This window comes from Theropithecus gelada, chromosome X (genome assembly GCF_003255815.1).
Source record: "Theropithecus gelada isolate Dixy chromosome X, Tgel_1.0, whole genome shotgun sequence".
In the NCBI taxonomy this organism is placed as follows: Eukaryota; Metazoa; Chordata; class Mammalia; order Primates; family Cercopithecidae; genus Theropithecus; species Theropithecus gelada.
In genome coordinates, this window is record NC_037689.1 from 149,453,446 (window position 1) to 149,477,574 (window position 24,129).

Sequence of the window (24,129 nt, forward strand, 5' to 3'; positions counted from 1 at the left end):
GACCCTGCATGGGTGGAGAGAGGCTGGCAGGACAATCCACATGGCCTATGCAGAGAGAGGGAGGGGCAATGAGGGAATAGTGACACACTCTCAGAAGCACACATAGGCAGGTGAAACCACAGGGAACAACCATGTTTTCCCTGGATGATCCCAAGCCTGCCAGGCAATAGCAGCTCAGCTCTGCCATTTATGAATTTGCTTGTGATCTTGGACAAGACCCTGTTGTCTCTGGTCTTCAGTTTCCTCCATAGAATGAGGACCTCAAAGGTTCTTGCTCGTTCTGCCGGCTATTCTACTTGACAGTAACAGATATTCCTTGCTCTGTACAGTGCTCTTTGTAAAGAACATGGGATATTCACAGCTTCTCAGGAGCAGGGCTCTGGCTGGCCCAGCTGAACCACTATGCCAGTTGTGAAAAAGGTTCCACAGGGCAGCGGAAACGTCAAAAGCCACTTACCCTGGGCAAGACACTTTACCAACTAGAACTCCAGGATTCTGATTTCCAAAAATGGAAATAAGAGCCTCTTTTTGCCTTTCTTCCAATACTATATATTAAAGAGCTTGGGAACCATAAGATGTTAGCTTCAATGTCTTAGTCCCTCCTTGGGGACTCAGGTTTTTAGCAGAAAAATGGGAGTAGAGCAAGCCGTTAGATTGTCATCTATAAGTGCCTCACCATATTGTGTTCCTAATCCCCATGGTGCCCAGAGAGGATCACTGTGGCTCAGCTACAATGTGGCAGAGCATGAGACTCTTGCATCTGGCAGTGGCTTTAGGGGCTGCTGGAAAAGAGAGTGACAGAGAAACTAGTGGAAAAATATCTTCCTTCACCAGGCTTACCAAGAGTTTTGTCTGCAACACCCAAGTCCTCAGAGTGTGACTACAAGATGTCAGCCTGTCACTTGTGGTTCCCATGTGGCATTTGGGTGAAGAAATATAAGGTTACTACCTTTGCTCTTGATGTGCCTTCCTCAAGAAACCTTTAGGACCAAAGTCCAGATGTCTGGTGTATAAAGCAGACTAGATGTTCTGCCTTAGTCAGGAAGCAGTACTCGGGTCATGCTAAGGAAGCAGCTGGGAGTTGGGCAAGGTTGAAATTCCTGGATCATAACTGCAGAAGGAATGAGTCACTCATCTGAGCCAGGGAGGCCAGGAAGGCAGAGCCAGACTTAGAGGCAGGCAGTGCACAAGAAAGGGAGGGGCATCCTGTGACCAGGCCAGCAAGCTGGCCTTCTGTGACACTACTGATCTGGTTTTCTTCCTGGATACTGTCTGTGTGTGAGAGTAACTGCCCCTCTCTGTGCCTACCTGCCTCTGTTGTAAGGGAAAGCGTTCATGGTTGGCAGATGCTCACTTCAGCTCACCGGGGGTCACTTTTACTGAAGGGATGGTTTGGCAGCAAAATAATAGGAATAAACTTTTTGGGATGATGAATATATTTTGCACCATCACTGTGGTTGTGGTTTCTTGGGACTATATTTTTCAAAACTCTGAATTTATTCTCAGTATTTCAGAGAAAAAGTAAGCAGAAAACCAGGAACGATATACATGACCTGAACAGCACCATTATCTACTCTGACCTAATTAAAAATTAAAAAACAAAAAACAAAAAACAAAAAACAACGCATCCAACAATAGCAGAATAAGCATTCCTCTTTAGTGTGCATGAAATATTTACCAAGATATATGGTATTTTGGGCCATCAAACAAACCTTACAAATTGAAAAGAATAGAAATAATATAAAGCATCTTCTTAGATCACAATGTAATTAAGCTAAAAATAAAACACCAAGATGTCTGAAAAATGCCCAAATATTGGAAATTTTAAAATATGCTCCTAAATACCCTATGAGCCAAAGAGGGAGTCTTAGGAGAATTTTAAAAATATATTAGGTCGAATGAAAATAAAACTATATGTACAGAAATTTGTGGGATTCAGCTAAAGTATTTCCTTGAAGGAAATTTATAGCATATTTTAAATGTTTATATTAGAAAATAATATCTAAAATCAATAACCAAAATTTCCACCCTAGGAAACCAAAGAAAGAAGAGCAAGTAGAATTTAAAGAAATTGAAATGGACCCCACCCCCTCCCTCCCCAAACTCCCACCTCTTCCCTCCTTCCTCCCTCCCCACCATCAGAGAGCACACAGACCCACACATCATTTTACAACAGATTTATTTTATTTTGATCACCAAGAGGCACACCCCGTGGGGTGTAAAATGTACTCTAGACCCTGTTGGCTATTTATCTGGGGTTAGACCTCTGGAGACCTCTCAGCTTGCCCTGAAATTACTGACTGCTCAGGGAGACACTGAAGAAGGTGGAGGTCTCCTCACTGTTTTGGTCCTGCTATGGCTCATTTTGATGGAGTTCCTCATTCAGCTGGTCACAATGGCAGGATACTGTTGGCCCACTCCCTTCTTCAGGTTTTCCTGAAGCAGTGGTCTTTTTGGGAGAGACGTTTTTCCTGGAACTCCCTTGAAGGGTTCCTTTTCCCTTCCTAGTTGTCTTGGGAATCTGGAACAACAGGGAGATCTCAGAAGGGCACTGGTTTGGGGAAAGAGGATGGAGGAGGGGTGGGAACAGGGGCTTCATGAGAAAGGCATGGGCTGAGGTGAGGGTTGTGCTAGGTGAGGACAGGGCAGGAGTCTTGGGAGAGAAGAGTCAGGGTCAAGAAAGGGAGGAGCCCAGGTGGTTCATTTATCTTGATAGGGCTTCTAGATCTAGGTTGAGAGGGGGCTTTCCTCTTCCTCGCCACTTTGGTGATGGCAGGTAATTGTTCCAAAACTGGGCTGGAGGCTTGTCATTTCCTGGTCATCTTCGCCAGCGTCTCTCAATTGTCTATTCCAGGCTGCCTGGTCTCCCCATACATACCCCTCCCAGGACAATCACGAACGAGACCCCTGAGCTTTGATTAGTTCAGCAAGCTACTACTTAGCCAATGGTTGCCCTGTTGGGGAGAAGGTCTTAGATATCACAAACCACCTTCAGGACATTGTCGTGGGAGGGAGCGGGGAGGAGAGAGAGGAGGAGAGGAGGAAGGATGAGGAGGGGACGGAAGGATGAGGAGGAAGCCAGAGTGGTCTGGTTGAAGAAAAGAGGGGCATTTCTTTAGAACTGCTAAAGAGCTTTCCCAAACAGATAGTGCTGCTCCTTTCCTCCCATGTTCAACTGGGGTGAGTGACATGGCACGGAGAGAATTATTCCTCCAAGCTTTTCCCTCAGGTCACTCCATTTCAATGCTGCTTTCTGTTTTCTCCTGCCATTCACCATTATCTAGTTAAAAAAAAATTATTATTATTATTATTATTTTATTTTACCAGAAATCTCTCTAAGATAATCTGGCTGTATTTAAGTCTATGTGTAGATGTGAATCACCCTACTTTCCTCCTAAAAATTTCTCTTATACATCTTGAAGACCACTCACTTGGCTACTACCAGGGAACTTTTCCATCATACCTCCTTTTCCCAGTGTCCACAGGGGTTTCCCAGTCTCCTGGGGTTTCAGTTTTTCCCAGTCTGAAATCACTGCTTGCAGGCTGTCAAACTTCAGTGAATACACTTCCTCCACTAGATATCTTATGAATCTTGTTTCAACTGTGGGGTCATGCTCATCTCAGCAGGTGTAGTACCCAGGCTTGGATTTTAACAGTGTAGGGTGAATGAGGCAGATTTTCACCTGTCAGAAATCATGCAGGATGTTTGCATTGTAGAAAAATGCAACCTAAAACTGATGAGTTCATGGAACAGGGTAGTGTTGAGTAGAACAGATCAACACTGTGCCTGTGGTTCTGTCCAGTGTAATAAGTGTTTTTCAAAAAAGGCCTTCAGATTGGAAAAAGACAAGTAAAACTGTCTTTATTTACAGAAAATAAGAGCATATGCAGACAATTCTATCAATCTTAAAAATGCTTTTAGAACTAATAAGAGTTTAGCAATGGCACTGGATGTATTTTTATACTAGCAATGAGCAAGTGGCAATTGAGACAAAACAATGTAATTTAAAATAAATATTAAATGGATAAATATGACAGAAGATGTATAAGATCTGTCCAGTGAAAACTATAAAACATTACAGAGATAAATTTAATGAGAAACTAAGTAAATAGTGATATAAACTTTATTCATTAGTCAAAAGACTGAATATTAAGAAGTCACTTTCCCCCAAGGTTTTTGAAAGATTCAGTGCAATCCAAATCCAAATTCCAGAAATGTTTAAATAGAAATTGGGAGGCTGACTCTAACATTCATATAGAAGTGTAAAGGCCCTAGAAGAGCTAAAGAAAACTTTAAAAAATAGAACCAAATTGGAGGGATTACCCTGCTTCATTTCAAGGCTTGTAAACTAACAACGATCAGTATAGTGTGGAACTGTCGTAATTACAGCAATACATCAACAGAAAAGAATAAACTCCAGGAATGAATCCACATGTATATGCATCTATAGATAACTAATTATTGATAAAGATGCAAATGAAGATTAGAGGAGAGAAATTATAGTGTATTCAACAATTGGGTCGGGAACAATTGGATATCCACATGCAAAACTAAATTTCAATCCATACTCTATCTATCTATCTATCTATCTATCTATCTATCTATCTATCTATCTATCATGCAAAAAGGGAGAGAGAGAAAGACAAGGATAGTTATTTTAAGGAACTGTCTCAGGTGATTCTGAGGTCTGATACATCCAAAATCTGGCCTGTCGGCCAGCAGGCTAGAAACTGACATAGCGTTTTTATGTTCCAATCTTGTGGTAGAATTCCTTCTCCAGGAAACCTTGGTCTTTTAAGACCTTCAACTGATTGTATGAGGCACACCCACATTATGGAGGTAAACTACTTTACTTAAAATCAACTGATTTTAAACGCTGATCACATCTACAAAATACCTTCACAGAAGCATCTAGACTAGTGTTTGACCACACAACTGAATACTATAGTCTAGACAAGTTGACCCATAATACTAACCATTGCACATGCCTAGCCCCATATAACAGTGTAACTCAAAGTGAATCATAGCCCTAAATGTCAAAAATACTTTTTTTCTAGAAGAAAACAGAAGAAAAATTTGTTCCTTGGGGTTATGTCTTAGCTAGCTTTGACTTCCATAACAAAATGCCATGGATTGTGTAGCTGAAACAACAGAAATTTATTTATTTTTCACAGTTTTGGAGACTAAAAGTCCCAGATAAAGGACTGGAGGTGGTCTTGTAGATGGCCCTTTCTCATTACATCCATTCTTGGCATTTCTTCTGTGTATGTGCATGGAGAGAGGGAGGGAGGGAGGAAGGGTGAGAGACAAAGAGAGAGAGAGAGAGAGAGACAGTTCTCATGCAAGCACAACAGTGCTTTCTTGTGTCCCTTCTTATAAGCACACTAATTCTATGGGATCAAGGCCCCACCCTTACGACCTCTTTTAACATTAATTACTTCCTTAGAGGCCCCACCTCCAAATACAGACATACTGGGGCCGAAAGCTTCAAAATATGAATTTGACAGAGAACACAAGCATTAGCAAAGAATAGACACACAGATTAATAAAACAGGATAGGGCTTAGAAATAGACCTGCACACATATAGTCAGGTGATTTACAACAAAGGCAATAATGGTAAAAGTATAGTTTTCCCAACAAATGGTGCCTGAACAATTGGACATCTATAGATACATAACAATAATTTAGACATATCCTTACATATTTCAAAAAAATTAACTCAAAACACATCATAGACCTAATGCAAAATGCAAAATCCATACAACTTGTATAAGAAAACATAAGAGTAAATCTATATAATTTTCAGTTTGGTGGTGAGTTTTTAAATTTATCACCAAAAGCATCATCGATGAAAGAAAAATTTGCCAAGTTGGACTTTATTAAAATAAAAATCATATGCTGTTCAAAAGACGGTGTTAAGAGAATAAAAACAGAAGCTACAGACTAGGAGAAAACATCTGTAGTATACATTTGTGGTAAAGAACTTGTCTCTACAATATACACAAATTCTGAAAACTCGACGATAGAAATAAATGAAAACAGTCAAAGATCTGAACAGACACTACACCAAAGAAGATATACAGATGGCAAATAAGCGTAATAAAAGTGCTGAACGTCCTTTGTCATTAGAGAATTGTGTACTAAAATGAGATACCACTACACACCTAATTAGAATGTCTACAATAATAATAAAAAAAGACCAACTGCTAGTGAAGATATGGAACAAAGGAAACTCTCATTCATTGATGGTGGAAATGCAAAATGGTACAGGCACTTTGGAAGACAGTTTGGCATCTTCTTACAAAACTGAACATAGTCTTATGATAAGATTCAGCAATCCTACTCCTAGGTATTTACCCAACTAATTTGGAAACTTATGTCTACATAAGAAATTGTATATTAATGTATACAATAGCTTATTTAATAATCACCAGAAACAGGGGCATCCAAGATGTATTTCATTTGGTGAATGGATAAAAAAACACATAGATTAAAAAAACAGAATAGAGCCCCAAAATAGACCTGCACACATATAATCAGGTGATTTATAACAAAGGCAATAAAGGTGAAAGTATACTTGTTCCAACAAATGGTACATGAACAACTGGGTATCTAAACAAAAATAATAATAAATAACCTAGACAAATCCTTAGGTATTTCACAAAATTAGCTCAAAATACATCATAGACCTAATGCAAAATGCAAAAACTATACAACTTCTATAAGAAATCATAAGATAAAACTTACATAACTTTGTTAAAGAGCTTTTAAATTAAACACCAAAAGCAAAAGTAGCAATGAGCACACCTAGCACCCAGAAGTAGATTTCTAGAACCACTTCCCATTGAAAGGAACCAGATATTTGGAGAAATTGTTTATTTACGACTGGGGCAGGGCATAAACCTGATGAGCCTGGGGCATTTTGTAGCCCTAGAAATTAAGGGCTAAAGAATATGATAAAGGACATCACAGTGTTGCAAATCCAGACTATGGAAAACTGGAAAGAACACAAGATCTGTTTCTTTCCAACAACAACGAAGCAATGGCAAGAAAACAGATCATGTGGAGGGGACCTACAGGTGATAAAAGATTTAATTACAAAAAATCACTATGTAATACTATTTTTGGGTACTCATTCAAAGAAACAAATTTTTATAAAGTATAAGTCTTCCAGATAAGTGCATAAAACAATTGAACATTTCATAATCATTTAATGTTTTAGAAATGAGAATTGTATTGGGTTTTTGTTTGTAGTGATTGTGACCCAGAGGTCACTACAATCACGGGTGCTGCAGCCACCCAGGGAATACCTCGCCTGGTACCCGCAGCCATTCTCTGCAAGGGGTACAGCTGGGTACAATGTCCTCATATTTTAAAAATGAATATTGAATTATTTAGAGATGAAATGGTATGCTGTCTTTGATTTGCTCCACATTATTCCAGCAACTGAGTTGCAGGTAGGTGAGTGTCTAACTGGAACCAGATTTGCTGTGTATTTAAAGTTGTTGATCCTGAGTGTCAGGTATGCTGGGTTCATTATGTTAGTCTCTCTATTACTCTATATGTGTGAGGCTTCCCTGATAAAAAAAAAAAAACCACACACACACACACACAAACAAAATGAAAACGTTTTTTATCATAAATATCATGCCATTAAAAATGAAATCCTAAGTGAAACTATTTTGTAGAAATAAAATAAATAAATGACCAAATTGATCCAAAAAGAAAACTTGAATTAAATGACACAAACTGAAACTACAATATTGAAAGCTCAAGCCACCCTCAAACGTTCCAGGTTAGTCAGTTTTGGAGGCTGATTCCACCAAATGATCGAGGAAAACTAACCATCATCTTATCTCAACTCTTCCAAAGCACGCAAAATATAGAGAATTCTTCAATTCATTCTCCCAGATTAACCCTCCTGGATTCAAAAATCAGATGAGGACCACCCCCCACTCCCGATGGAAAAAACACATAAACAAGCTCTCTTACATAGCAGCAAATATGTAATTTATGTAAATTAGTAGAATATTAAATGAACAAAGAAGCTCTGCCCAAGGAAAGAAAACATGATTTAACATTAGAAAAAAAAGTTTCATTGTAATTTTTTACATACAAAATAGAGGAAAAAAAATTTGATCACATACATCAATGGGTACAGGAAAAGCTTTTGGAAGAAACTCAATATAAGTTCATGGTAAAAATATTTAGTTAACCTATATTGAAAGAGAACATCCATTTCCAAAAATCAACAGCAACCAAATGTGAAAAGTTCAAAGAATTATCATTAAAGGCAGGAACAAGAAGTAGATGTAGGCTATTATCTCTACGTTTTAAATCATCACTGAGACACAAAGTCAGAGCTATAAGTATCATAATAAATAAGGGGCGTGAATATAGGAAAAATACATAATGTTTAGTGATAATACCCTTATCATTCTTGAGAATTAAAAGAAAAAGGCATGTGGAATATCCAAGTGAATGGGTTTTCAGAACGAGGTGTACAACAGATTACTATAGCAAAATCAAACTCTCTGCCACACAATAGGAATAACTATTAGAATTAATTAATTTCCACTAATTAGAACAATTAATAGAAAATATGCCATTTGCAATAGCAACAAAATCCAAGAATTACCAAAAAAGAAGCCTAAGAAAAATGTGTAAGGTCTTTCTAGAGGAAACTATCAAAGTATACTGATAGATTCAGGTAAAAGGAGTTTGAAATAAGTAGAGGACCATAACATATTAATTGATCAGGAGCAGAACATCGTAAAAATGTCAATTCTGCTTAAATTACTTACAATTTATTGTCTTACCTGTAGCTGCCAAAATTACAGTCAAATTTAGGCTACTGTTCTCTGCTTCCCTAATCAACTCTGGAAAATTATATTAGAGAAAAAGAAAGAAAGAAAAAACAACAATATCAGCAATAAAATCTAAGCAACAAAACACAGAAAGTCCTGGGTGAGACTGAGGACTGTACTTTGAACTGGTACTTGTGTTTGGGGTGGTGTCGATTGGAGAGGGGTGGGCTGCAGGGATGTTGGAGAAGTCTTTAGCCTGCTTAGACGTCAGATGACAGAACGAATAGGATGAACATTTTAAAATTTCCACTTCACTGCATTGCACAATCTGAGGCAGCACCTCAAAACACGATTCCAGTAGCCCTAGGGTAATAGCAGGACAGCAGGAAAATTGGCTTGGTTAAGGCAGTATGGTTCCAGAGATCTGCTAATTACAACCCGAAACCAACTTAGTGGGTGAGGATTGGCATTATTATTATTATTATTATTATTATTATTATTATTATTAAGACTCTCGCCTGGGCTGGAGTGCAATGACTCGATCTTGGCTCACTGCAACCTCCGCCTACCGGGTTCAAGCGATTCTCCTGCCTCAGCCTCCAGAGCTCTGGGATTACAGGCGCCCACCACCACGTCCGGCTAATTTTTTAATTTTTTTGTTTTTGTATTTTTAGTGAAGACGCGGTTTCACCCTGTTGGCCAGGCTGGTTTCGAAAAGAATTCTTTTAACAGAACATAAACAATAGAATAGAAGTTGAATAGGGTATCAGAGTGAATCATGCAAACTAAGGGTAGGTATTCTTTCATAGAAATAAATATATATGTTGCCACCTACATATATCCTCGGAAGATATGTAAAATATATTTCTTTGAGGAAAAAAGGTTTGCAAAGCCCAGCTCTGGCTGAGGAGGAGCCCCTGTAGGAAGGTGTGCATCTTCTCCCAGAGGTCACTACAATAACGGGTGCTGCAGCCACCCAGGGAACACCTCGCCTGGTACCCGCAGCCATTTTCTGCAAGGGGTACAGCTGGGCAAATGCTCAGAGGTGAGAAAAACAGAGCATCTCCAACCCATCACTTCAACAAAGAGCCAGGACCCAGGAGGAGGACCCTCCTGAGTGAAGACTGAGGGTCCACCCCCGCACAAAGAGGAGCCACAGAATCCAGCTTAGTCCCTCCTGTCAGCCCTGGAAGATCCCAGCGGCCTTGTCGCCCAAGGGCACCTCTCCTCCCACTGTGACCTCAGGGGACTCGGAATCAGAACCTTGGTCTGAGGGGAGCAGACACCATCCGCAGAGAACAGGGGTCCTGGCTATGCAAGGAATAAAAGTCAGAATTCTGAGGGAGGACTGAGGGGCACGCCTACATCAACCCCTACCTCCAGGACCTCTCGCCTCCTCCCCCACCCCAACTCCCACCCTGGCGGAATCAGGTTCTGCCCCTACTGTCAACCCAGGTGGCCCCGATGTGACATCACTGACTTGCGCATTGGGAATCAGAGAGACGCGAGGTTGTCAGTCTGACCAGCAGCTTGAGGTTCACGGAGGGAAGCAGGCGCAGGATCTCTGAGGGAGCAAAGTGAGGGCAGGCTGTGCCAGGCATCAAAGTCAGGACTCTAAGAGAGAGCTGAGGGTCCCCCACGCCCATTCCTATCCCCCACCTCATTCCCATCCACACTCCTAACCCAATCCACACCCCCATTCCCTACCAGCACACCTATACCCCCAACCCCGATTCAACCCCCCCATGCCCATCCCCTACCCCCACACCCGCACCCCCACCCCCCAACACCCATATCCCCATCTGGGCAGAATCCCCGGTTCTGCCCCTGCTTTTAACTCAGGAAAGCCCCAGGTGCCCTAATGTTATGCCACTGACTTGCACACTGGGGGTTAGAGAGAAACAAGCTTCTCGGTCTGACTTGCAGCTTCGGATTGGCAGAGGGAAGCCCGCCCAGGCTCTATGAGGAGGCAAGATGAGATGTTGCGGGAGGACTCAGGAGGCTCCCCACCCCACATAGACAACCCCCCAAAATCCAGCTGCCAGCCCTGGGACACTCCTGGGAGGAATTATCAGTCTGGGCGGTGCCACCACTCCACTGCCACTTAAGCCTCAGGGGACTCCAGAGTCAGAGCTTAGGGTGATCAGCGCAAGACTGATGGGGACAGGCTCTGCCAGACATCAACCTCAGGACCCTATGAGAAGGCTAGGCATACCCCAGCCTTTTCCCATCCCCCAACCCCATTCCCATCTGCCACCCCATCCCATTCCCAAACCCATCCACACACCCATCCCCCACCAGCACCTCTATCCTCTCCAACCCCTACTACCCTCATACTGCCATCTCCCACACAAAAATTCCCGCCCCATCCACTAACGTCACCCCTCCCTCCCCCATCCACGTTGAATCGGGTTCCGCTTCTGCTTTCAACCCAAGAAAGCCCCAGGTGCCCGGATGTGAGACCACTGACTTGCGCATTGGGGGTCAGAGAGAAGCGAGCTTCTCTGTGTGACCGGCAGCTTGGGATTGGCGGAGGGAAGCGGGCCAGGCCCTGTGAGGAGTCAAGGTGAGATGCTGAGGGAGGACTCAGGAGTCCCCACCCCAGATAGATGACCCCAAATAATCCCGGACCACTCCTGCTGCCATTCCTGGGTTACCCGTGGGCGCACTTCTGAGTCTGGGGTACCCAGCACCCCACTGCCTCTGAAGTCGCTGGGGACTCTGGAATCAGAGCTTGGGGTGATCAGTGCAAGACTGGTGAGGGCAGGCTCTGCCGGGCATCAACCTCAGGACCATAAAAGAGGGCTGAGCTTACCCCACCCATATTTCCATCCCCCACCTCCATTCCCATCCCCCACCCCGTTTCCATTCCCATTCACAACCCTTTCATCCCCCCACCCCCACCAGCAATCTTATCCTCACCAACCCCCCACCACCCTCATACAGCCATCTCCCACACAAAAATACCCGACCCCTCCACCAACCTCACCCCTCCTACCCCCATCCACTCTGAATCGGGCTCCGCTTCCGCTTCCAACCCAAGGAACCCCACGTGCCCGGATGTGATGCCACTGATTTGCGCATTGGGGGTTAGAGAGAAGCGAGCTTCTCTGTCTGACTGGCACCTTGGGCTTGGCGGAGGGAAGCGGACCAGGCCCTGTGAGGAGTGAAGGTGAGACGCTGAGGGAGGACTCAGGAGTCCCCACCCCAGATAGACGACCCCAAATAATCCCACACCACTCCTGCTGCCAGCCCAGGGCCACCCGTGGCCAGACTTCTGAGTCTGGGGCGCCTACAAACCAACTGCCTCTGAAGTTGCAGGGGATCTGGAGTCAGAGTATGTAGTGATCAGTGCAAGACTCGGGGGGGCAGGGTCGGCCAGGCATCAACCTCACGACCAAAAGAGAGGGCTGAACGTACCCCAACCCTATTCCCCTTCACCGATTCCCATTCTCCACCCTGTTCGCATTCCCATTCGCATTCCCAAACCCATTCACACCCCTATCCCCCACTAACCCGTATCCTCGCCAACCCCTCAGCACACTCATACCGCCATCTCATACCCAAAAATACCCGCCCCCTCCACCAACGTCACCCCTCCCACCCCCATCCACGTTGAATCAGGCTCCGCTTCCGTTTCCAACCCAAGGAAGCCCCAGGTGCCTGGACGTGATGCCACTGACTTGTGCATTGGGGGTTAGAGAGAAGTGAGCTGCTCTGTGTGACCGGCACCTTGGGATTGGCAGAGGGAAGCGGGCCAGGCCCTGTGAGGAGTCAAGGTGTGACGCTGAGGGAGGACTCAGGAGGCCCCCACCCCAGATAGACGACCCCAAATAATCCCGGACCACTCCTGTTGCCAGCCCTGGGCCACCCGTGGGCAGACTTCTGAGTCTGGGGCACCCACCACCTCACTGCCTCTGAAGTCGAAGGGCACTCTGGAATCAGAGTATGGTGTGATCAATGCAAGACGGGCGGGGGAAAGGTTGGCCAGGCACCAACCTCACGACCAAAAGAGAGGGCTGAATGTCCCCCAACCCTATTCCCCTTCCCCACCCCCATTCCCACCCCCACCCTGTTTGCATTCGAACTCCCAAAAACCATCCACAATCCCATCCCCCACTAGCCCAGGTATATTCCCCACCACCCCACCACCTTCATACCACCGTCTCCCACCCCAAAATTCCCACCCCCTCCACCGTCATCCCTCCCTCCCCCATCCATGCTGATTCGGGTTCCACTTCCACTTTTAACCCAGGAAAGCCCCAGGTGCCCGGATGTGAGGCCACTGACTTGCACACTGAGGGTTAGAGAGAAGCGAGCTTCTCTGACCAGCACTTTGGGATTGGCAAGGGAAGGGGGCCAGGTCCTGTGAGGAGTGAAGGTGAGATGCTGAGGGAGGACTCAGGAGTCCCCATCCGAGATAGACGACCCCAAATAGTCCCAGACCACTTCTGCTGCCAGCCCTGGGCCACCCATGGGCGGACTTCTGAGTCTGGGGCACCCACCACCCCACTGCCTCTGAAGTTTCAGGGGACTCTGGAGTCAGAGCTTGGGGTGATCAGTGCAAGACTAGTGAAGGCAGGCTCTGCCGGGCATCAACCTCAGGAGCATGAGAGAAGGCTGAGCTTACCGCACCCCTATTCCCATCCCCCACCTCCATTCCCATCCCCCCCCCGTTTCCATTCCCATTCACAACCCTCCATCCCCCATCCCCCACCAGCAACCCTATCCTCCCCAACCCCCCACCACCCTCATACCACCATCTCCCACACAAAAATACCCACCCCCTCCACCAACGTCACCCCTCCCACTCCCATCCACGCTTCCACTTTCAACCCAAGGAAGTCGCAGGTGCCCGGATGTGATGCCACTGACTTGCGCATTGGGGGTTAGAGAGAAGCTTCTTTGACCGGTACCTTGGGACTGGTGGGGGGAAGCGGGCCAGGCCCTGTGAGGAGTCAAGGTGAGATGCTGAGGGAGGATTCAGGAGGCCCCCACCCCAGATAGGTGACCCCAAATAATCCTGGACCACTCCTGCTGCCAGCCCTGGACCACCCGTAGGTGGACTTCTGAGTGTGGGGCACCCACCACCCCACTGCCTCTGACGTCGCTGGGGACTCTGGAGTCACAGCTTGGGGTGATCAGTGCAAGACTGGTTAGGGCAGGCTCTGCCGGGCATCAACCTCAGGACCATAAGAGAGGGCTGAGCTTATCCCACCCCTATTCCTATCCCCCACCCCCTTCCCATCCCTCACCCCGTTCCCGTTCCCATTCGTACTCCCAAACCCATCCACACTCCCATCCCTCTGCAGCACCCCATCCATCCTCCCCAATCCACCACCATCCTCATACCGCCGTCTCCCACCCCAAAAAGCCTGCCCCCTCCACCATCCTCATCCCTCCCACTGCCATCCACGCTGAATCGGGTTCTGCTTCCGCTTTCAACCCCAGGACGCCCCAGGTGCCCGGATGTGAGCCAATGACTTGCGCGTTGGGGGTTAGAGAGAAGGGAGCTTCTCTGTCTGACCGGGAGCTTGGGATTGGCGGAGGGAAGCGGGCCAGGCCCTTTGAGGAGTGAAGGTGAGATGCTGAGGGAGGACTTAGGAGGCCCCCACCCCAGATAAAGGACCCCAAATAATCCCGCACCATTCCTGCTGCCAGCCCTGGGCCACCCATGGGCAGACTTCTGAGTCTGGGTCACCCGCCACTCCACTGCCTCTGAAGTCACAGGGGACTCTCGAGTCAGAGCTTGGGGGGATCTGTGCAAGACTGGTGAGGACAGGCTCTGCCAGGCGTCAACCTCAGGACTGTAAGAGAGGGCTGAGGGTCCCCCACCCCGTTCCCATTTTCATCCACACTCCCAACCCCATCTACACCCCCATTCCCCACCAGTACTCCTATCCTCCCCAAACTCCCACCACCCTGATATCCCCACCCCAAAACCTCTACCCCTATCCAGGCTGAATCACTGCTCTCATATCCCCACCCCAAAACCTCTACTCCCATCCAGGCTGAATCGGGTTCCAGTTCCACTTTCAACCCAGGGAAGCCCCAGGTGCCCGGATGTGATGCCAGTGACTTGCGCATTGGGGGTTAGAGAGAAGTTAGCTTCTTGGTCTGACAGGCAGCTTGGGCTTGGCAGAGGGAAGCCGGCCCAGGCTCTCTGAGGTGGCAAGGTGAGAAGCTGAGGGAGGACTCAGGAGACCCTCCCCACTGCAGCTCGATGACCCCAAATAATCTAGCACCACTCCTGCTTTCAGCCCTGGGTCACTCGTGGGCGGACATCTGAGTCTGGGGCCCACCACTCCACTGCTGCTTAAGCCGCAGGGGACTGTTCAGTCAGAGCTTGGTGTAATCAGTGCAAGACTGGTGGGGACAGGCTTTGCTAACCTTCAATGTCAGGACCCTAGGAGAGGGTGGAGCGTCCCCCACCCCATTCCTATCCCCTACCCTGTTCCCATTCCCATCCGCACTCCCAACCCCATCTGTACCCCCATCCCCCACCTGTGCCCCTATGCTCCCCAACACCCCCCACCAGCCTCATGCCCCCCCCACCTTCATCCCCATCCGTGCAGAATCTGGTTACACCCCTGCTTTCAATCCAGGCAAGCCCTGGGTGGCCGGATGTGATGCCACTGACTTGTGCATTGGGGATTAGAGGGAAGCGAGGTTCTGGTTCTGAAGAACGGCTTGAGATTGTCAGACAGAAGGGGGCCCAGGCTTTGTGAGCAGGCAGTCAGACTCTGAGGGAGGATTCAGGACACCCTTATCCCTGATAGAAGGTCCCAGCCCTGGACCACTCCGCGGAGGCTGACTTCTCAGGCTAGGCCGCCTCCTCCAGCTTCCCACCCCACCACCACCTGTCCCCACACCCGGTCCCCACAGGAGACTCTGGAGTCAGAGCGTGGTGTGACCATGGAAGGGATGCTTAGGAGAGGGCACCATCTGGGCTCTGCCAGGCATCAAGGTCAGGAATCTCAGGGAGGGCTGAGGGCCTCCAAGAGTCCACTGCAATCCCCACTCTCATGACCCAAGCCCCACTTCATTGCCATTCCCACCACTATCCACCACCCCTATACCTCAACCCAGATCTCCTTCCGCTCTGCCTTTCCACCCACACCCCTCCCACCGGAACCCCCACCCCGACCCCCACCCTGGCAGAATACAGTTCAACCCCTGCTGTCAATCCAGGAAAGTCCCTGGTACCCGAATGTGACGCCACTGACTTGCTCATTGGGAGTTAGAGAGAAGCGAGGTTCTCCTTAGGGGGAGCTTGACATCAGCAGAGAGAAGTGAGCCCAGGCTCTGAGGAGGCAAGGTGAGAGGCTGAGGGAGGTCTCAGAAGGGCCCCCCCCAGATAGAGGGCCCCAATTAATCCAGCACCATCCCTACTGCCAGCCCTGGACCACCCAGGAGGCCGACTTCTCAGGCTGGGCTGCTCCCCACCACCGCCCCTGTTGCAACCCGTTTGTTTAAGCCACAGGAGACTCTGGAGTCAGAGGTTGGTGTGATCAGGGCAGGGCTGGTTAGGAGAGGGCATGGCCCAGGATCTGCCAGGAATCAAAGTCAGAAACCTGAGAGGGAACTGAGGTCCCCCAAGATCCCACTCTAACCCCCATTCCCACAAATCTGCTACCACTTTGCTGCCCCATTTCCCATTCCTTGCCCTCCAACCTCACCAGGCAGAATCCAGTTCCCCTTCTGCTATCAATCCAGGGAAACCCCAGACTTGGTGCTGGGACGTTTTGGGGGTCAGAGAGAATCGAGGGCATGGTCCTGAGGGGATAATTGAGATTGACTGAGGAGAGCAGGCCCAAGCTCTGTGACGAGGCAAGGTGAGACTCTGATGAAGGACTGAGGAGGCCCCCACTCCAGATAGAGGACCCCAAACAATCGAGCTCAGCCCCTGCTGCCAGCCCTGGACCACCCGGGGGAAGACTCAGGCTAGGCCGTCCCAGCTCCCACTGCCACTAAAGCCACAGGGGACTCGAGTCAGAGCTTGGTGTGCCCAAGGCAGGGCCCAGGCTCTGCCTGGCATCAGGATCAGGACCCTGAGAGGGAACTGAGGGACCTACATTCCCACCCCTTCCACATTCCAGCATCCCCCCACCATCCAGATCCTCAGCCCCATCCCCAATTCCGTTTTGCAGAATCCATTTTTTCCCCTGCAGTCAACCGACGGAAGACCTGGGAATGATCAGGCACTCGGATCTTGACATCCACATCCAGGGCTGAAGGAGGGAAGGGACTTGGTATCATGAGCAGAGCCTCAGGGTAGCAGAGGGAGGACCCTGGCTCTCCTGGGAGACGAGGAAGGACTCAGGAGACCCAGCATCCCAAGGCAGGGAGCCCACCCCACCCCGTCTGAGAATTAGGTGCCTCCTCTTTTAGCCTTGGGAATCCAAGGGATGGTGACTCAGGTCAGCAGAGGGGTGGGTTCCAGCCCTTCCAGGATCAAGGAAAGGAAGACGAGGGAGGACTCAGGGGGCCTTGCATTCCAGATCAGTGGAGACCTGGGCCCTGGGAGGTCCTGAGCAAGGTAGCCACATGTAGCTCATGCTTCCTGCACCTTCGAGGTCACAGAGAGGAGAGGGCTATGGTCTGAGGATACCTGTGGCTCAGAAAGACGGGACCCCGCAGAGTCTGGCTGTCCCCTGTTCTTAGCTCGGGGGGACCAGAGCAGGGATGGCCTTATGTGCCAATCTTACTTGTACCATAGGCAGGAAGTTGGAGAACCTTCAGGAAGATGAGGTCTTGGAGTAAAGGGGCAATATCTGCTCATCTCAGGGGGTTGGGGGTTGAGGAAGGGCAGGCCCCGTTGGGAGCAAACATGAGTGACCCACAGGAGGCCATCAGAACCCTCACCCCAGGACCAAAGGGGTCAGCTGTGGACTCCCCGCACAGGGGTGACAGGATGTGGCTCCTCATTTCTGATTGCAAATCTCAGTGAGGTTAGGACCTTGTTCTCAGAGGGTTACTCAGGTCAACACAGAGACCTCCATCTGGTCGACAGACACAGTGGTCCCAGGATCTGCCAAGAGTCCTGGTGAGGAATGTGAGGGAAGATTGAGGGTACCACAGGGCCAGAACGCAGACGATGACTCCACAGAAATCAGCCTTGCTCCTGTTGTCACCCCAGAGAGCATGGGCTTGGCTGTCTGCTGAGGTCCCTCTCTTGTCCTGGGATCACTGATGTCACAGAGGGGGAGGCCTTGGTCTGAGGGGGCTGCACCCAGGTCAGTAGAGGGAGGGTCCCAGGCTCTGCCAGGAGTTGAGGTGAGGACCAAGCAGGTTCCTAACCCAGGACACATGGGTTCCAATGAATTTTGACATCTCTTGCTGTCATTCTTCAGAGGACCTAGGCACATGTGGCCAGATGTGGGGCCCCTCATGTCCTGTTTCCTCTCAGACATGTGAGCGCTTGATCTGAATTTCTCAGGCCAGCAAAACGGTGGAATCCAGAACCTGCCTGGAGAAATGTGAGGGCCCTGAGTGACCACAGAGTGGACCATCCACTCCATGAGAGTGGGGACCTCACAGAGTCCAGCCTGCCCTCTTGATAGCACTGAGGGACTGGGGCTGTGCTTATAGTCGGCACCCTAAGGGCCCATGGATTCATCTCCTAGGAGCTCCAGGAACAAGGCAATGAGGCCTCAAGTCCTCAAGTCACAGAGCAGAGGTTGCACAGGCTGTGCCAGCAGTGAATGTTTGCCCTGAATGCACACCAAGGGCCCCACTTGGCATAGGACACGTGGAACTCCAGAGAGTCTGACCTCACCTCCTGTTAGTCCTGCAGAATCGACCTCTGCTGGCCGGCTATACCCTGAGGTGCTCTCTCACTTCCTCCTTTAGGTTCTCAGGGGATAGGCCAACCCGGAGGACAGGATTCCTTGGAGATCACAGAGGAGCACCAAGGAGGAGAAGATCTGTAAGTAAGCCTTTGTTAGAGCCTCCAAGATTCGGTTCTCAGCTGAGGCCTCTCACATGCTCCCTCTCTCCCCAGGCCTGTGGGTCCCCATTGCCCAGCTTTTGCCTACACTCCCACCTGCTGCCCTGACCAGAGTCATCATGTCTCTTGAGCAGAAGAGTCAGCACTGCAAGCCTGAGGAAGGCGTTGAGGCCCAAGAAGAGGCCCTGGGCCTAGTGGGTGCGCAGGCTCCTGCTACTGAGGAGCAGGAGGCTGCTGCCTCCTCCTCCTCTCCTCTGGTCCCTGGCACCCTGGAGGAAGTGCCTGCTGCTGGGTCAACAGGTCCTCCCCAGAGTCCTCAGGGAGCCTCCACCTTACCCACTACCGTCAACTTCACTTGCTGGAGGCAACCCAATGAGGGTTCCAGCAGCCAAGAAGAGGAGGGGCCAAGCACCTCTCCTGACCCAGAGTCCTTGTTCCGAGAAGCACTCAGTAAGAAGGTGGATGAGTTGGTTCATTTTCTGCTCCTCAAGTATCGAGCCAAGGAGCTGGTCACAAAGGCAGAAATGCTGGAGAGAGTCATCAAAAATTACAAGCACTGCTTTCCTGTGATCTTCGGCAAAGCCTCTGAGTCCCTGAAGATGATCTTTGGCATTGACGTGAAGGAAGTGGACCCCACCAGCAACACCTACACCCTTGTCACCTGCCTGGGCCTCTCCTACGATGGCCTGCTGGGTGGTAATCATATCTTTCCCAAGACAGGCCTCTTGATAATCGTCCTGGGCACTATCGCAATGGAGGGCGACTCCGCATCTGAGGAGGAAATCTGGGAGGAGCTGAGTGTGATGGATGTGTATGATGGGAGGGAGCACAGTGTCTATGGGGAGCCCAGGAAACTGCTCACCCAAGAGTGGGTGCAGGAGAACTACCTGGAGTACCGGAAGGTACCCGGCAGTGATCCTGCACGCTACGAGTTCCTGTGGGGTCCAAGGGCCTTGGCTGAAACCAGCTATGTGAAGGTCCTGGAGCATGTGGTCAGGGTCAATGCAAGAGTTCGCATTTCCTACCCATCCCTTCGTGAAGCAGCTTTGAGAGAGGAGGAAGAGGGAGTCTGAGCATGAGTTGCAGCCAGGGCCCAGGGCAGGGGTGGGGGGGTGGCGGCTGGGCTGGGCCAGTCATCTGCCCTGTGCAGCAGCTTCCCCTGCCTTGTGTAGCATGAGGCCCATTCTTCACTGTTTGAAGAGAGTAGTCAGCATTCTTAGTAGTGGGTTTCTGTTTTATTGGGTGACCTGGAGATTTATCTCTGTTTCCTTTTAGAATTGTTCAAATGTTCCTTTTAATGGATGGTTGAATGAACTTCAGCATCCAAGTTTATGAGTCGTAGTCACATATTGCTGTTTATATAGTTTAGGTGTAAGAGTCTTGTTTTTTATTCAGATTGGGAAATCCATTCTATTTTGTGAATTGGGACATAATAACAGCAGTGGAGTAAGTATTTATTTAGAAATGTGAATTCACCGTAAGATATGTGAGATAAAGAAATTAAAAAATACTTAATTCCTGCCTTATACATACTCAGTCTACTCTGTAAAATTTAAAAAATATATACGCATACTTGGATTTCCTTGGCTTCTTCGTGAATGTAAGAAAAATTAAATCTGAGTAAATAATTATCTGTGTTCACTGGCTCATTTCTTCTCTATGCACTGAGCATCTGCTCTGTGGAAGACCCAGGATTAGTAGTGGAGATACTAGGGTAAGCCAGACACACACCTACCCGTAGGGTATTAGAGTCTAGGAGCTGCAGTCATATAATTAAGGTGGCAAGATGTCCTCTAAGATGTAGAGGAAAAGTAAGAGGAGTGTGGGTATGGGGCTCCAGGTGAGAGTGGTCGAGTGTAAATTCCCTGTGTGGGGCCTTTTGGGCTTTGGGAAACTGCATTTTCTTCTGAGGGATCTGATTGTAATGAAGCCTGGTGGGTCAAGGGCCAGATCCTCAGAGGGAGAGGGAAAAGCCCAGATTGGAAAAGTGCTCTGAGCAGTTCCTTTTTGACAGTGGATGAACAGAGAAGCCTTTACCTGGGGCGGGAATGGAAGGTGTCTTGTGAACACAGTGCATGAGCTAGGTGATGGGCACCCATTATTTGCAAGGGTTTCCTGTGAGATAAACTTGTGCCTCCCCAAAAGGGAGACCCAGAAGCCACTGGCCAGGTGATTTTCTACCTGGCTGGGAGAACCAGAACTGACTATTAAAAAGGCATTGTAATTAGGTTATCTCAAGTGCAATGTGACCAATTGTAAGCAGGGGCTAGATTTTGGGTGGTAACAATGAAAATAGTGGTATGGATGGAAAAGCAGCTGGGAGCGAGGGAAGGAGTTGGTCTTTGACTCAAATTCTAGGAGCTTTGAGCTGCATCTGGCTGGTGAAATCTCCCACACACCCCAATTTTGAGGCACATTCTCTAAGTGATAATTCTTACTGAATTTTATGGATGAAACTTCCTTATTTGGCTAATGATTCCATGCCCTATTGAGTGGATATTCTCTGATCAGTCTTGAAGAACAATGACAACAAAATCCCAGAATGCTAGGGTCTGGGGTCAAACAATATCAGAAATAACGGCTATTTGCCATTCCTTAAACTTCTAATTTAATTCTAGGCCCTGAGCCAGGTGCTTCACCTACATTGCACACACTCCAATAGTCCTACTAGACAGGGCTTATCACATCTGCTTAAAAGAGAAGAATTCAAGGCTCACAGGGCTTGTGAATTGGGACACAATAACAGAGTATTTCCTGGGTATCCCCAGGATCATGTGGCTAGTAAGGAACAGGGCTGGAACCAGACCCCTGCTCTGAATTTCTTTAGAGCCCATGCTGTCCCCATTCCCCCCAGCCTGAGGTTGACCTCCCAACTGGTACTTCATTTCCCTTCTCAGCACTGCACCATGTCTCTCAGGTGACAAAAATAAGGACCTTGAGGCCAACATTACTAAAAGCAGGCTTGGCAATGAGAATCAAACACCATTTATGGGGCTGGTTTGTGCTGGGTTCTTTGAGAGCTGAGTCTGCCCAGGTGTGGGCATTTCTGTCCAGTCCCAGCACTTTCTGAAACTACAGCGCATTTCCTCTGGTCACTTCCATGTGTCCTGTCTGACTCTGGAAACTTACCTGCTGACCACCTTGCCACTGGTCCCCACAGAACAGCCCCAAATCACCTGCTCACCTCTTGACAGGGAGCATTCCTTCTCCCTGTAGAAGTCCTCTGGCTGTCCCATCTCTCACCCAGGAAGCCATGTGATATAAGCAACCTTTTTGATATAAAATTTACATAGGGACAGTGACTTTTAGACAACTGGGTGTCACTCTGGTTACCTTCAACACAGTCTTCAAGTGTTTTCCAAATGGGTTGAGTAGAGTCTGATTTGCCATATTATCCATCAGTTTTTGGCATGTCACCCTGAAGTTAAAGGGGGTTTGGAACCACCTTGATACTTGAAATTGGACTTTAACAGGGTGTTTTATTTGAAATCCAGCTCTGAACACATACACAGATGAATGCTTTAAAACCAAAGCCTCCCTCATGTGTATTAGGTGGGGAAAAACTTTGAAAATCCCAGTGGAACAAACATGTACATACTGAGGCTGAATTCCTATATCCCTATAGTCTCCCAGGAGGTGAAAAATGATTCCTTGGAATACATGTCAGCTCTCATGACAAAGGAATAATTAAGCAGCCTTCTACTGCCTCTTGTGTGCTTACCTGCCCCATGGAAAAATACTGGCTTTCAGTGTGCCTAGAGGCACTGACAGGTGTTCAGGTATGTGGAGGGTAGCAGAGTCTCACAGGTTAAAATTTTAACCAGGAATCAAATGGAAGAAAATATTCTCGGCCTACTTAGAGGGAGCTAAATGAGAAGAACTTATGAACACAAAGAAGGAAATAACAGACACTGAAGTCTACTTGAGGCAGGGAGGGTGGCAGGAGGGAGAGAATCAGAAAAGATACCTATTGGATACTGGGCTTAACACCTGGATGATGAAATAATATATACAACAAACTCCTGTGACTCTTGTTTATGTATGTGACAAACCTTCACATGTACCCCCAAACCTAAAATAAAAGTTAAAAAAATAAAGGGTATTGCAAAGGGAAACCTTCCTGCTGAGACTTTCAAGATTCTTGGACAGTTGTGATCCTATATTTGAAAGCATCCGTCACATATTAGGCACTTGAACAAGTCGGAGAACTTCAAGGCAAATTTGACCTTCTCAGAAACTCCTAGAAATGAGATGGATTGTGTAACACCAAATTATAATATTAATAGTTGCCTTTTATTGAGCACTTACTATGTAACAGTTTATGGGGGAGACTATAGTACTCACCCACACCTTGTCTTCCTCTCTTTCTTTGACACATAGGCACAGTTCACTTGCAGTTAGGAAGAGTAGTGTGACAACCTGTTACCACTGAAACAAGAGCAGAAGCATTGTTTGTCACATCCAGGCACGTGACAGCCAATGTGCCAGTTCCATGCTTTCTCCCTCCTTTCAATGGCAAACATGGCAGCTTCAGCTTGAGATGATGGAATCACAAGGTGGAAGTAACATGGATCCCCAAGTCATGTGGGAGTGGAGAGTCTCTGCCAAACCAAGTCAGAACTTAGGTGTGCATAAAATAAACTTCTGTTGTGTCAAGCCATTGAAATTTCACGGTTTGTTGCATCAGCTAGCAGTTACTTTAACTGACACAGCTGCTACTTCTGTGTTAGATGTAAATATTTTTTATTTAAAAGGTGGTAGTTAGTATATTCTTATTGCAAAAATTATAGGAATGTAGATAATTTACAATTTTAAACTTCGCAAAGCTCTTCCATGGTTTAGCCCCCTCCTCAGAGGTCCCACAATTAACCATCTGGTGTGTATTATTTTAAAGCTGACTCTAGGCTCTTCATTAACACATAAGCTATAACAATATATTATTTTTATTTAATATAAGAGAATAATGATGTACATATTGACCTGCCATTTGTGTTTGTCCCTTCATAAAATGGATATGGGATCTTTCCACAACAGTACATATATACATCTATCTCTCTTTTGAAACTACTTTCTATAATTCTAAAGTAGGCATGCACCATAATTAATTAAACTCTTTCTTCCTAATAAACACATGCATTATTTACCATTTGCTGTATGATATACTAAATAAAATAAATATCTTTGAATATGAATTATTGGGCAAACATGAATGTTTTCTTATAAGAAATGTATTAACATGGGTATTGGGTTAAAATGAAAAGGTTGTTAATAGTTTAACATTTTATAAATATTTTAAAATTTCATTACAAAAAATACTGTACCAATTCACATTCTAATAAAAATCACAGATTATTTAACATTCTGAAATATG

At 47.3% G+C, this 24,129-nt stretch overlaps 1 protein-coding gene and 1 long non-coding RNA gene across 4 annotated transcripts; one reads left to right on the forward strand and one right to left on the reverse strand.

Annotated features, from left to right (window-relative positions):
• Nucleotides 1-2,162: 2,162 nt before the first annotated feature.
• Nucleotides 2,163-8,881, reverse strand: LOC112616367. The gene is made up of 2 exons (XR_003117619.1): nt 8,822-8,881; nt 2,163-2,521 (listed from the first exon to the last, which is right to left on the reverse strand). It is a non-coding gene; the product is annotated as an uncharacterized LOC112616367 (long non-coding RNA).
• Nucleotides 8,882-11,242: 2,361 nt separating this feature from the next.
• On the forward strand, nt 11,243-20,397 carry MAGEA4 (MAGE family member A4). Of its 3 annotated transcripts, XM_025372588.1 has the most exons (3): nt 11,243-11,375; nt 18,662-18,737; nt 18,813-20,397. In XM_025372588.1, exon 3 carries the CDS (start codon nt 18,878-18,880, stop codon nt 19,829-19,831), a length of 954 nt encoding a protein of 317 aa, XP_025228373.1. In that variant the 5' UTR covers nt 11,243-11,375; nt 18,662-18,737; nt 18,813-18,877; the 3' UTR covers nt 19,832-20,397. The 3 variants fall into 3 exon arrangements, with proteins under 3 accessions (XP_025228373.1, XP_025228371.1, XP_025228372.1); XM_025372586.1 differs by having other exon boundaries at nt 11,292-11,375; nt 18,662-20,397; XM_025372587.1 differs by lacking the exon at nt 11,243-11,375 and adding an exon at nt 12,482-12,588 and having other exon boundaries at nt 18,662-20,397.
• The last annotated feature ends 3,732 nt before the right edge of the window (nt 20,398-24,129 follow it).

Coding starts and splice junctions, on each gene's coding strand:
- MAGEA4 (XM_025372586.1), top strand. CDS start 18,794: ATGCTCCCTCTCTCCCCAGGCCTGTGGGTCCCCATTGCCCAGCTTTTG.